The sequence below is a fragment of the Schistocerca piceifrons genome, chromosome 2 (assembly GCF_021461385.2).
Source record: "Schistocerca piceifrons isolate TAMUIC-IGC-003096 chromosome 2, iqSchPice1.1, whole genome shotgun sequence".
NCBI lineage: Eukaryota > Metazoa > Arthropoda > Insecta > Orthoptera > Acrididae > Schistocerca > Schistocerca piceifrons.
In genome coordinates, this window is record NC_060139.1 from 318718909 (window position 1) to 318734067 (window position 15159).

At 46.2% G+C, this 15159-nt stretch overlaps 1 protein-coding gene across 1 annotated transcript in view; it reads right to left on the reverse strand.

Moving 5' to 3' along the window:
* Positions 1-15159, reverse strand: part of LOC124775356 (transcription factor ATOH8-like) — a 42445-nt gene that overhangs the window by 9764 nt on the left and 17522 nt on the right. The window contains exon 3 of the mRNA XM_047250187.1: positions 1887-2233. Within this exon, the coding sequence (XP_047106143.1) occupies positions 1887-2233 (347 nt within the window). The remainder of the gene's footprint in view (positions 1-1886; positions 2234-15159) is intronic.

Sequence of the window (15159 nt, forward strand, 5' to 3'; positions counted from 1 at the left end):
GGCATCTCACCAGAAAAGTTCTGAAAGTCAGGGATCTGATTGTTTGGTTGATTTGGGGGAGGGAATCAAAGAGGGAGGTAATCGGTCCCATCGGATTAGGGAAGGATGGGAAGGGAAGTCGACCGTCCCCTTTCAAAGGAAACAGCCCGGCATTTGCCTGAAGCGATTTAGGGAAATCACGGAGAACTTAATCGGGATGGCCGGACGCGGGTCTGAACCGTACTCCCGACTGCGAGTCCAGTGTACTAACCACTGCGCCACCTCGCTCGGTAGGGATCTCATTCTGTGCGTACAAAGGTGGACCGCGCAAGGTTTCTACTACACCTAGGGAATAAGTTCTGGTGCTTGTGGATGTATTCTATCTGAGATGCTGAATATGATATGTAATGCTGGATAGTTTTTTCAATGACTGCTTCAAGATAGTCATAAACAGTACAGCGTTGACGTCTGCAGGGAACTTTTCTATGCAGTATGACGCAAAAATCCATTAACATTCGAAAATTCAATACTTCACCGAATAATGTAGGTAGAAAGGTAGGAATAGATACACTTGAAATGACATGGGGTTTTATTGAAAGAAAAAAAGTGCACAAAATGACTACCAGAAGATGCTTCATACGATACAAAAGCAATAATTAGCATAACAAATGATTTTTAGCGAAGACGGTGTTCTTCACAACAAATGCTCAACATGTCGGGCGCCATTCATCAACAATGTCTGTAGTCGAGGTAGAATGTTGTGAACAGCACTGTACAGTATCAGGAAGTATGGTGGAAAATTCCCGTTGGACATCGTCTATTAGCATCCGTAATGCAACCGTATTATTGCGGTGGAGTTACGACTTCAGGTAACCCCACGACCAACAACCACAAGGACTGAGGTCTGGAGACCTGAGAGGCCAAGCGTGACGAACGTGGCAGCTCAGCTTGCGATCCTCACCAAACAATGTGAGAGAGTAGAGATCTTTCACTTTGAGCAATATGGGGTAGAGCGCCATCCTGCATAAAAGTCGTACCTTCCAACGGGTGTTTATCAGTCAGGCTAGAGATGATCTGACTCCCTCTTTCAGTAAAGCTCATTTTAAACACGATCCTCATGCGGTGTCACTGAAGTGTTGCTGTCGAGCACCATCTGTTGGACAGTTTTTGCATTCGTTTTTGGTTTCAATAAACCCCCACGTTATTTCAGGCATGTGTGTCAATTTTTACCTCTCTACCTACATTATGCCGTGTATTAGTGCATTTTCAAATGTTAACGAACTTTTGGGTCACCCTGTATATTGGTGGGATTGTTTATGGAGTTTGTGCCTCCTGGTCAGAAGGTCAGCAAAATGCTCCGTTGCAATGTTCTACGACTTTTGAGGGAGAACGTCCCCATAAGTTGCGAAAGAACGACTGGGTACTCCACCGTGACAATGCACACCGCTTATGGCCTACTTTATTCAGTAATTTTTGGCTAAAGACGAGACAACAGCCGTTCACTAACAGCTGTACTGACCAGACTTAGTTTCTCTTTTTCGCGATGAAAATGATGTTGATGGGGGCACAGATTTGATACATCTGAGGAGTAAGTGGAAGTGCATAAGGTACTAAACACTATAACAAATACAGACTCGCATTTCAAAAATGGCACAAGGACAGGGATCGGGGTTTTCATTCCCGACGGGACTGGTTTGAAGATGATGGTGCAGAATAACGTCTACACAAGACATGAAAATGTTAATATATTTCTGGGTCATCTGGATATCACCTAGTATATAGGTATAGAACAACTATAATTGGCAAAGCGTTTTAACTTAACAGTGCCTGTTTAGACGATTCTCCTACTTGGCATGTGATTCGATGTGTTCCGTCGGAGACTTGTACTATTAAGGAAACACATTTACCTGGAGCAGTGGGCGGGCGAGTCAGGCTTGGCGGGGGGCGGAGGCGGCGTGGGAGACGCGCTGGACGTGGGCGGCGTGAGGTCGCAGCGCGGTGGCGGCGACGACAGGCGGCTTTCGCCGGAGGTGGGGGGTGGCGACGGCGGCAGCCGGTCGTGCTCGTGGGCGGCGGGGGCGGCGGAGGCTGTGGCGGCGGGCTCGGAGGCGTGGTGCGGCGTGGCGCGCCAGGGCCGGAAGTGGCGGGCGCGCTTGCCGGCGGGCGACGCGTCGCCCTCGCGGGCTGCGCAGCTCTTGCGACGCCGCCCCGCTCCGGGGGCCAGCGCCGGGGGCGACGCCGACGCCGCAGACATCTGCCGGCACAACACCACAGCGTCACACGTCTCTACGCACCGACCGACTGCTTATAACTATCGCTCACGCACCGTTCCTCTCGATGTGTCACACACAGCTGTAATGGCAGCTGAACTTACATACAAGTCAGTACGGCGAGGTTTACTACTTTGGACGTGTGCCTACCACCCATTTGAAGTCTCTGTTTCGATTTAAATACAGTTTGATCTTTATTTCTTTTTAATCCAAATGCTCAATACCCTGAGAATGGTCCACATTGCATAATTCATAACGGCCAAAATTTTTAAATAAGGCACTCTTTATTCGACAAGCATTTCTCAGCCCTGTCATTTCGAACTGGTACTCGCATTCCTCACCACAACTCCATCTGACTGAAGTGATTAAATGGGTTAATTCAGCTTCCCCTACTGATAGGTTTTATGCAAGACGCAACGCCTTCGAAAACCACACGCGAGAATTTCATATTCTCTCACTTACTATGCCCGAACTATTAGTTCTGCAGAAATAAACGAACAGGTCCTTTTTGTAGCAAATTTGTGTAACTGAAATTTGGCACTGGGATACGCTTTCGCTGGAAGCCACGGTTTGCGAGAAATTCAAATGATTCAAATGGCTCTGAGCGCTATGGGACTTAACTTCTGAGGTCATCAGTCCCCTAGAACTTAGAACTACTTAAACCTAACTAACCTAAGGACATCACACACATCGATGCCCGAGGCAGGATTCGAACCTGCGACCGTAGCAGTCGTGCAGTTCGAGACTGTAGCGCCTAGAACCGCTCGGCCACCCCGGCCGGCAAATTCAAACAGGTTTGAAGGTGACAACTGTACGTTTGCGAAAACTACGGCCCCTAGTGAAAATGTGTCCCAATACAAAATTTAACTGCATTAAATTCTGACAAAAAAATTCTGTTCATTTTCTTCTGCAGGACTAAGTGGCTGCACGTACCAGGCGAAATAACATGAAAATCTCGTGCGTGCCATTTGAAGGTGTTCCGGGTTGCATAAAACGCATGGGTAGGGACAGCTGAATCACGTAAGCGTCGCTGAATGGGAGACCACGCAGTGTCAACCCACAGTTAATTAATTTGTCAGCTTACCAGAGAACTTGGTATGCCAGATATTGTGCAATTACAACGTATGTAACATGGTGTTGACTTCTAGAATGAAGACGTTGTCAAGAGGGACGTGCGCAGATGTCACTGCAAAAAAAGAAATTTATATGGAAAATTTACGTGAATCTGCACATCACTGCTAATGTGTTAACCTGAGACACAACATGCCACGTTGCATATCATAACTGGGGTACACGGGTAACTCAATCGGCAGATATAACCTGCCAGTAAGAACATTCCAAGGGAATACGGTTTATGATACTCAAGTGTGGAGGAGTTCACTGACGAACCTGTCAGAATGGCGATGCACGTGGAGCGCTGGTCAGAGTAAGGAAATCGATGCAGCATGTGTTGAAACGAGTGGAGTGCATTTCGAACAAGAACAGAGTGTAAATGAAAAAAAGGGTGAAAGTAGCACGCTTCCACAATCCACGATATATCAGGCACACGTAGAGGAGTGATAACAAAACAGAAGTTAGCGTCATTTATCCGACACTTAGTACAGTGACCGTTACTCTGACAGTCACTGTAGTTTCCCCCTCACAAGCAAAGAGCGCGGCGAACAACGATAAGCCCATTTATCAGCTTATTTACTGCACTGAATTTTCGGACAGGGCAGGATATCGTTGCAACCGCTAAATGTGGTTCTTTGTAAAGTCGTCATCGGTGTCGCATATTGCCTTGGAATTTGATCCAATGATGCCCTAAACTGACGGCCTGACTAGTTTGTACAGATTTCTTAATATTGATCTTGCCCATGCGGTCACCAGAAGTGGAAGGGTTCTTTTTGCGATCTAGACAAAATAAAGATTTATCAGCTTATCTTTGGGTTGCGTTATTTCTGCTTTCTACGGGCATGTTAGTCATTACTGGGGATATATGAGAGCGAACGAAAAGACGATATTACGTTTATTCTGAGTCGCATCAGCATTTCGGAGCAAGGAAATTTCAGAAATTTAGACAAGGGTATAGCTTACTTAAAAAGTAATGTCGATGAGCAATTATAAAAGAAGCTGTTTCTCTCTTCGTAATAACGTGTGTGAAGAAGGTAGTAAAGCAATAAACGCCTGGATATTAGTCACGTTGGCCAATTGTTGTAATCTGTTTCGATGGAATGTCTGGCTTCTGAGCACACACCATCAGAAACGCCACGGGCGTATTATCAATTGGACAGCAGTCTTATATAAGAAGGGAGACAAATCGCCGCTCTCGGACAGGGCCATGTAAGGCAACATGGCCTACGCTTCTGGAGGCATCGTTAATCGCGCGCCATGAATCAATGCTTACTCTGTAGCATCAGATATTTGTTTTTGTTTGTATGTGGAGGTGCGTCCCCCATTTCCCTTAGGGTACAATGCAAGAATAATGACTACCTGTCTGTCTCAGAATGTGTGCATATTTCTCTGCTCTATTGTTAGGGACGGTGCAGAAAAGCGTAGCAATGTGTTTCAAAATTTCTGAGGTTTGTTGAACGTCATGTGACACTTTTCTCAACAAGTTTCCTGCCTTCTACTTGAAATTGCTATTACCGAACCTTATAGGATTAAACCAAAACTGAAATGATAATTAAATCAAGACCCTAAGCTGCCGACAGGTGATGATATTTATCAACAGGGACAGTTGAAAATGTGTGCCCCGACCGGGACTCGGATCCGGGACCTCCTGCTTACCTGACAGACGCTCTATCCATCTGAACCACCGAGGCCGCGAGTAATGATTGTAATGGGCAGGAGCACTACGAATGTAGTGTATGGACATTAAGTTCGGAATGTGGGTCTACCGGGAGCGTCCAAGGGATAATAAGTCCCTGCAGTCGCACTATCATCTGCGCCCTCGGTGGTTCAGATGTTAAAAACATCCCTCGAACGGTAGTAGCTGTGAAGAATACAGCAATATTTGATTATGCTAATCGTTAAGTCCAGCTTAACACTGATAGGTCTGCGAAATATTCTCCTTTTATTAGTTAAAATTCCTAATGCTCACTCCACATATCTCCGGGCACGACTTATACGGTAGTTAAAGATCTGTTTCTTGGAGGAAGGGAAAATTACGGTGCATGGTCTCAAGACAAAACTAGACAAATTAGATTAGGTGGTATAGAAAGACTCATCGCATAGTCTCTGCTCTGATGGGTGATTGTTAACTCATCAAAGTGACGTGAACACTCGCATCAGTATCCGTGAACTATCCAGTGGGTGAGTCCAAAACCAGCCGCTGTATTTCTTAACGTACTCATACATTTAATAAGCAAACACTGACGGCTTTCTTCTATCTACGTCCGTACCCGTTGACCTCTAGTCTAGTGCTGATGCACGACTATTGCTGAGATGCCGCCATGTGGGCACTGAAACGATTTCTGACGCGCGGCTGTTATTCGCCCATGTGCATCGAGCCTACAGGTTCTGTAACCCCACTCAGAGCCATTTGAACCATTTCTGTAACCCCACTGTAAGCTGCTGCTTTGTATCGAGGGCTACGAGCAACAATAAGCGACCCTCTCATACTGCACATTCAGACGTACTGACAGCGGTTTCTACCGTCAGCGATATCAGGCATATTTACACGCTGCTATGATTTTCACAGTGTATCTCAAACGTTTTGGGTGAAACAACCGATTATATTGAGATAGACAACCACTTGTCGAAAATGCATATTTGTTATGTTATGGACATACACAGCGTATGCCGCATAACAACTTAGCTCGTAGTAACTGTTCGAAGTGACAATCGCCAGTCTGAATGCACGCATGGCAACGCCGCATGAAGTTCCGCCGCACGCTCCTTCAAAGATCCCTGATGTCTGCTGTACCAGGAGACAGGCTGCTTGGTCCCTAGCAAGCAAGTTTTCATCCGTTTCTACGCGAATTTCATACACCAGCGTCTTGAGGGAACCCCACAGGAAAAAATCCAGAGGTGTGAGTTACGGCAATCCCGCTGGCCGTGGGACAGTACCTTCCCTTCCAAACCAGCGATGAGGGTACGTGTTGTCCAGATGCTCGCGGACATTAACATCGAAGTGGGCTGCTGCACTGTAGTGTTGAAACCACAACCTTTCACGGACGACAAGGGGTACTGTCTCCAAGAACTGTGGCCCACATTTCGCAGGGACACCTAGTAACGGGGACCAGTCAAACGGGGAAGTAGTGAATGAGGTCCTATTAGGTCAGGGCTTCACAACATACGTGCTCGCGGAGCAAGGTGTGAGCAGCAAGGCGCAAGCATGGAGCAGCGCGAGGACGCTACCCCCACTACCGGGCCAGAGCGGAGAGTGGGGAGAGTCATTTGGGGTACACAACAGCTGCCGATAGTCAATGTAAATCCGCGGCTACCTGCAGGGATATCACTCACGAATTATTACTACGACAAATGAAACAAATAAAGGAGAATGTACACGTGCCACATAATTTTATTAGCTTAGTGTATGCCTCCACCATCTGTAGACACTGAAACTAAAGAATTCCACGACAATCCCATATTTTCAACACTTTCTTCAACACTACTTAAAATATCACCTCCGGTTGTAGTGTTCTTCATGGCTACTAATCGAGGAGCTCCTCCCTCACCTTAAGATCTCTATTAACACCTCTAATAAATATGGCAAGCTGCGCTGTTCCAGTGATACCAACACTTTCGTCCAGAGCTAGAGAATACGCCATAAAATCTTTACAGATATTTGCAAGCTGGCTCTGGACGTCGTCTGCCATGTCCTGTATGCGACGCATAATGCTCATGTTAGATAATGGCACAATCCGAAACTGTTCAACTTGAGATGGACACAAATTTTCCACTGCAACTACCAAACATTATTTTATTAAATCGCCATCATTGAAGGGGTGCAGGGATTTTGCTAAAAGCAAAGCAATTTTGTAACTCACTCTGAGAGCTGCCTCAGTTAACTTTTCTTCGTCGTCCAGATCTTCGGATAGCTTTCCTTTAAGTTTAATAACTTCCTGTGCACGATCTGGTCCATCACATTTTCCACGTCCGTAGTCTTTCGCGTGGTACGACATATAATGTCGCTGCAAATTAAATTTCGTAAAAGAATTCAGCGTTTTGTGACATACTAAACATTTTGCAACACCATCTTTTTCTGTTAACAGATAAAATTCCTCCCAATGAACTGCGAAAGCATGGTTGGGGTTACACAACGGCGACTTGACATGATTCTTAACCAGCGAAGTGACTGTCAGAGCTGATCGTAGTACTTTAAACGTTACACAGTCGGCGCGAATTCAATAGGCACGCAGCGGCCTTATTCAAACGTGCGCGCGCATTTCCCCTACCTCCGCACCCTCCCTACTCCGGGACCTTGCACCTGCTCGCGAGCACGTGCCTGAGCAGACGCGAGTACTCGCGCTCAAAACCGGCCAGTTGTTAAGCCCTGTATTAGGTGATCTCGGACAATTCCCGCTCATACATTGACAGAGAATCGTTGCTGGCGCCCGCCGATGAGGGTGGCGTGGGGACTGTTGCGGTTGTTGAAAGCATCATTACGGGTGAAGGTGGCCTCATCTTCAAGCTACAGTTTTATGCGATGTACACTGTGTACGTCCATAATACAATAGACATGCATTTCCGACCGTTGGCTCCTTATCTGAGTGTAATCTGTTGCGGACCCACTATCATCTGTTTCAATTTGATCTAAAAGATTTTAGACGCTCTATTTAAGAGCGACTCTCGGTGGCACAGTGGTAAACTGCCACATTTACTGGTCTGAAGGTCTTGAGTTTGATCCCCCGCCAGTCATAGGATTTTTTATCCGTCATTTGGTACGTCTTTCGTCTCTCCTAATCTTTATGCCGAAATGCATCGTGGTTCGTTGTCCACGTTAAACAGCAGGTCGTCTATAAATGGCTAAGTCAGTAGTAAGGACAGCAGGGCCTTATCCCAAGTGGGATCATGTCTAGTAAAGCACAGTGACGTTCAAACCAAAGAGCTAAAAATGTTGTACCCTTTGACAACAGACACAACTAAACTGTCGTATTATGTAAATATTTTGGTGTACCAAAAGGCAGAGACAGAATATTAAAGGAATTCGTGGATTTAGATTTAAGCAAGGAAAATGGCAAACTTTGATTTACTCTGTACTCTGGTCTTCGAAAGAGATTGCTTTGCAAAAGACTTGCACGGTCTTCATTGAAATATTGTTCAAATGTGCGTGAGCGAGGTCTGTTTCGGGACATCGATCGTTTACAGAGGGTAACAGAAATGGCAGACAGTTGGAGAGAACACTTCCAAAATTTAACTATAACGTATTTAGAAGATTCTAAACGCTGGTTTCGTGGAGACAATATGTAAACCGTCCACCCGAAGAGTTCCGGGACTGATTTTACTCCTGCGTAAAAGCTACATCAACGCAGTAACTACAGTGGAAGCTCGACCTATAAACTATCAACAATAGATGAGCGTTCGACCAGTCAGTTATGTGCAGGCAGTGTTCAGCAGCAGACATGCGTCCGGGGTCAACGTTATCGTGTTCCAAACGGCAACAGAGCAACGAAATGAACACCTGTAAATTAAATGTTATTCTCCTTAATATTGTGAAGAAGAGAACAGTGTGTGCAAAATTTGTTCCACACAACATCACCAACAAATAAAAACAGCGACGAGTTGGCCCTTGCCACGACTTGAATGAAACGCATGACGCAGATAATTCTTTTCCGAAAAGAAAGGAAGGTGACGAGACTTGTGTTATCAGAATACGACAAAACGAAAGACAAAGAGCAAAATGGACCTGTAATGGTTCGCCAGGACTGAAGAAGGTGCGGAATGCGACGTACGAGTTGAACTACTTCCAAGAGAGGGACGTTTTCGACAGTTTCACATGGGTGCATGGACATTCTTTGCGTTGTACTGAAGTGAGAAGAGACTATGTAGAACACATGAAGCATTAAAACCAGGGTCTTAACTTTTATCTATTCTTTATTAATCCAGTCTCGAAACTGGCGGACTATATTCCCCAACCCACGTACATCTGTGTCGCATAGATACCGTGAAGATAGAATTCGACCAGTAACAGCCTACACAAACATGTATTAGCAGTGATTCTTCACACGCTCTGTCTCTGAAAGGAATTGGAAAAAACTTAAAAACAAAGCAAGTAGTTTCAGCTACGCACTTTATAATGATTCTTGGAATACATATATAGTAATTAAATGAATATAATTGAAACACTCTTTCATCTTTAAACAGGGTGCTGTAAGAGATACAGTCATCGGGTCCTTGAGAGCAAACAGAAGTTGCCCAACTAACTGCGACGGAAGGCGTGCGAGAGAGAAAGAGGGGGGAACTAAGGCGAGATGGAGGTAATGTACAGTGTAAGGTGTCATCCGAGCTACTTGCGACATCCAATATTTCAAAGGCACAAATATTGGAGGAGTCTTGCTTAAAGTTACGAGCCAGGGACAAAATTTTGCTATCTGACATCACTTTTAACGAAGTTACACGCACAGCGCTCTGCCGTTCACCTCAGGGACTTGGGTCGGGAAGCAGCGATCGTGTGATCATACCGACATCTCCCAGAAAGCCTGCCTGCAGCCGTTAACCGTGTACGCTTCCGTAAAAGGCATCCCTCATATGCCGGGAGCGCCGCTGGCCACATCAGCAAACAGCGCATAAATACTGGGTAATCAGCCACCTGCGCTGCCGCCGCTCCGCTGTGACGAGGCAGGTACACGTTCGTAGCTAAGACCGTCATCATCGCGATCGTCGCTATGCTTCCTAGCTAGAAATCACTAAAGCGGTCGGTTCTCACGGTATGCCCACCACGACCCTATTAAGAAATCAAGGTAAAAAGTGTCCAGCATCTAAGAGAACGCCACAACCTGTGAGCAGCCCCTCCCAGTGTTTATGCGACCCACTCTTGTCCTGTGAAAGTCAGAAAATACTGTGTAGGTACTGGTAATTTCAAGATTACGGGTTCCCATATAAGGGAAACATCTAGTTTCAAGTCACAGTCCAGCACACAGTTTCATCTATCGGGAAATTTCATTAGGCCATAAACTTGGCTCCAGAGTGAAAGACGCTTCTTTTATATTCACCTGTTTATGTGTAGTGTACGTCGCAAAGTGTGCTTCAGTTTCCGTCCCGTCATCATTTTCGTGCACTTTTATTACATCTGCCTTTAGTTTTCTTCTATCTGTCTTGCGTTGAGAAGACAGTTTTCTATTTCACGTCCAAGTGCAGAGGTTACTGCCCAGTCTAGTTACTTCATAAATTGCGAAGTATCCAAATTTCTAAACAACGAGCACAGTGATACTGTTACAGAAGCCTACCATACTGTTCTAGATATAAACCTAAGGTTATGTTGTTCCGCGGGAGCTTTTAGTTTGCTTATTTTATGTAAAAATTTGTTGATCTTTCACATAACCACAAGCTGTAGGACGTGTTACTCATCTCAACTGAAGCTAGTAAAAACAGAACGTAACAGATTGTGTGTGAATAGTTAAGGCCATGTAGTGGACTGTAATTACGAACAGAACTTGGATCGCTGTCATTCGCGGGCAACGCGCTACCAATCAAGCAATACGCGCACGTCTCACAGACAGCTTCAGAGTTTCTACTCGTCACGGGCTCCTCCACTTTCCATCCAGAAATGGTAGCGTACTATCCTACTTCTGCACCTGTACTTTGCGAGTCACTCAAGTGGGTGGCTTGAAGTTTAAAGTTCGCTCCGCGGGTTGCGCCAATTTTCCGCTATCTTTCCTCGTGTACCTGCCAGTTAACACTTCTGAAGATTTCTGTTACAATTACTTGTCAGTAAAACAAGCCTGCGATCGTTCGAACTCCCCTTATCTGTAAACGCTCAATGTCGCCTGCTGATCTGACCTGGCATTGGTCCCCTACACTTGAGCGGTATTCAAGCACGATCCGTATGAGTGTTTTGTACGTAAACTCTTTTGTAGGTAAACTGCAAATTTCCAATATCCTGGTAAGGAACCTTGACATGCCATTTACATTACATACAACGTTTCGGTCTACCAATACTACGATTCGGTAGTAAATGGTAGGATTATCGGTAGCATTGCTAGCATTGGTAGTGAAATAAATAAATGAATGTGTAAGAGAGGAACTCTGAGCCGACGACTTCCTCTTGTGTTTTTGTTTGTTCGGTCGTTCAGAACTTAACATCATTTAGTGTTAGTCCGTTGCGTATTTTATCTCACTACGGAATACAAATTGCATTTTATAAGTAATAAAAATTAGTTGAACGCGTAACTTCTGCGCTTTTATGTAACCTTTGACGCAAGTACAGTTTATATGCAAAACATAATATATATATATATATATATATATATATATATATATATATATATATAATTATTGTAGTTTTTTGTACTCATTAGGGGGTGCTTCATCATGACCAAAGGCAAAAAAAAAGACAAGAAAGCTCTTTATGAGTAACAATACGCGTCTTATATACATTCGACGAAGTAATGAAGTGATGTTTGATATATTTTTGTTCTGTGTTTCTATATTTCGCCTGCTTTAAGCAAATTACGTTTTTTGGCGCTACATGACAAATCTCTATTGTTTTCTTTATTTTTACTACAGCATCTCTCCGTTTCACGTTACAAATCAACAATTTTCGAATAAAACTAAATTAAACACTGATATTTTCACTTTTGTTTTTAAGTAACAGAGACAGGAGGATAACTATGTAGAACAAAAATGTTCCGTATGTTACGTGGCCTTTTACATAGCCTCACTCATTTGCTAGACGGTTCACGGCTTCCGATTTTTAGGGGAATCTCGTAAGGCAATGATCGCGTACACAAATCATTCGTTATGAGGTAACGCCCGATAGGTATGCTACTCATCTAAGATACATCTAAGATACAGATACTGCGAATACGACCTCAAATAACCGAAGCTACTAAGAAAACTACCATAATCTGTGCTTACTTATAATGGTCTACGGAGTCCGCCCCGATAGCTGAGTGGTCAGCGTGACGAACTGCCGTCCTACGGGCCCGGGTTCGATTCCCGGCTGGGTCGGGGCTTTTCTCCGCTCAGGGACTGGATGTTGCGTTGTCTTCATCATCATTTCATCCCCATCCGGCGCGCAGGTCGCCCAATGTGGTGTCGAATGTAATAGACGTGCACCAAGGCAGCTGGACCTGCCCCGTAAGGGGCCTTCCGTCCAACGACGCCAAACGCTCATTTCCATTTCCATAGTCTACGGTGGCCAACCGTAGTTTTAAAACTCTACCCACAACATAGTCTATCTGGTCTTTCCACTTAGTAACACTGCTACTCCCAAATATTTTTACTTCTCGCTTCCCGACCTCGGACACAATTTTTACTTTTCGAATACAACTATAGGAGCAAATGCTGTACTTAGAGCAAAATATTTCTCAAAGTATAACGGGGTCAGTAAAGTGCTTGTCGCACGCCACCAAGTTCGGACACATTCGTACTTCCTTTCGGAAGCCTTACTGAGTACGCAACACCTGTAAAAACTGTAGATGACTGCATCTGTAATAAAATGCAGGAACGTATGTCAAGTGTGACCTGAAATATTTAGTAAAAATTTCCGAACGTCACCCACTGCGAATTCGAAAAATAACGACTGCGCTAGGACATTTCTTTTGGATATGACGGACACACAGGGAAATTCTTGCCACCTAACATCCGATACCTCTTACTGTGGTAAGTTTAAAGTTACAGATTAAGAAACGGTGTATTCCATCAATACAGTGATTAACACACTCCAAAATTTTTCCTTCGCATTTTTGCTAAGTCTGCGTTTTCCAGCTCTGCGTGTGATTCCTTGTGTACGACGTTAAATAAATCTTGTCTCGTTAGCAAATAACTCGTTTCCAGCTCAGAGTCAGTTAACGAGTTTCGCATTACTTCGAGTACACCACTAGCAAGAAATTTATCGGCAATACGAACAGAGCTGGCAGCGGCAGACGTTGTCCAGGCAAGTCTGCCGCGTCGTTTCGTAAATCATAGCTGTTCGGTTGTCCTCGGAATCGTTCGGCCCGTGTGTCGCTACCATCGGGTGTGATAGAGACGCGACCGCTGGTGGCCCGCGGCAGTCCCGTTCTGCTTACTGTCGCTGAGTCACGACGATCCACGGACAAGAAGCAGGAGCACGGGGGCCGGTGGTGGGGAGGGTGCGTTAGTGGATTGGTGGAGAGGGGGTGGCAGCAGAGGGGGGAGGGGGGGGGGGGAGGGAGCGGAGAGCCAGAGGCGCCGGCGCCGTGCTTGCGTAACGCCCTGTCGGCCGCGCAGCGCAGCAGCTGGCGCGCTCGGCGGGGCTAATCGGTGCCGCCCACGTATGTCCCCTTCAGCTTTCCGGTTGCGTCCTAACATGTCCAGGCTCAGCTTCTCTAAGGCTCCTCTCCGAACCAAAACCCAGTAATAGTTCTAGAACGAATTTTCACTCTGTAGTGGAGTGCGCACTGATAACATGTAGCAAATTAACTGTGCTCCGGGCCGGGTTTCGAAATCGGGACCTGCGCCTCTCGTGGCCAAATGCTCTGCAAAATCAGTTACGGAGGCACTCACCCACCCGCCCTAACAGCTGGACTTCCTCCTAGAGTGCGAAGTCTGGAAAGCGATGAAGCACGTCTTCCTCCGAAGCGGTGCACTGCGCTGATGCGCTGTTCTCTCCCTACTAAGCCGTCCCCCCCCCCCCCCCCCCCGCTACTACAAACGCGCGCGCGCGCGCGCGTGCGCACGCGCGCGCGCGCGCACACACACACACACACACACACACAGCTGTTCAGCGAGGTGATACGACACTCACTCTCCGCATTAAAGGGTTGGATACAACAGCGTCCACTGTGTAGCTGGCAGCAGAAGACAACCGAAACACAGGCTACTGCCAGACGCGGAACATCCGGCACGTAGTAGGAACCGCCGCAGCAACAGCGCCCAGAGCGATGGCGTCCAACAGGGAACAGAATGGTCGCCTCCCATCCACATGCAGTCACCCCGCAATACCAGCTGACCCATCGGTATCCAGCCACAACGGAAACTCGTTACGTTGGAAAAGTGCGGTTTCGATAAAGAAGACGTCACAGAGTTCAACTTAGTGTATTTTAAGGGCATTTTTTTTTTCTTTTCCCTGTCGGGGTTTGGTATACCGACTACAGTTCGCAGGTCACCCCACATTTATCCGTTGACGATGTCGCAAACGCGAGCATCCCTGTTTGTTGTGTGTGTGTGTGTGTGTGTGTGTGTGTGTGTCATGTTTTCAGACATGCGTTACCTGGATACTGGATGATGGATAAACAAACGTATGTGCACTGTTCAGTCACATTAATGTGACCACCTGCTGAAAGCCTGTATAAACAAGCACCTTCGCAATGCGGACCAGTGCAAGACGTGCAGGCAGAGCATCAGCACGGTTATGGAAGGTACCGACAGAGATGTGGATCCATGCTGACTCCATTCCCGTGGCGCTACAGTCTGGAACCGCGCGACCGCTGTGGTCGCAGGTTCGAATCCTGCCTCGGGCATGGATGTGTGCGATGTCCTTAGGTTAGCTAGGTTTAAGCAGTTGTAAGTTCTGGGGGCTGATGACCTCAGAAGTTAAGTCCCATAATGCTCAGAGCCATTGCCGCGGCCAACTGCTGTAGGTTTCTCGTTAGATGTTCTATGGCGCGAAGAGTTCGATCTAGGTGGTCCCGTAGATTCTCCATTCGGTTTAAATCCGGGGCTGGTGCCAGGGGAGTCGGTAAAGTCATATTGGTGCTCTTCGAACCACGCACGTGCACTACGAGCTGTGTGTCACGTTACATTGTCCTGCTGGTAAACGCCATCGCGCTGACGGAAAACAACCTTTCTGTAGGGATGGTGC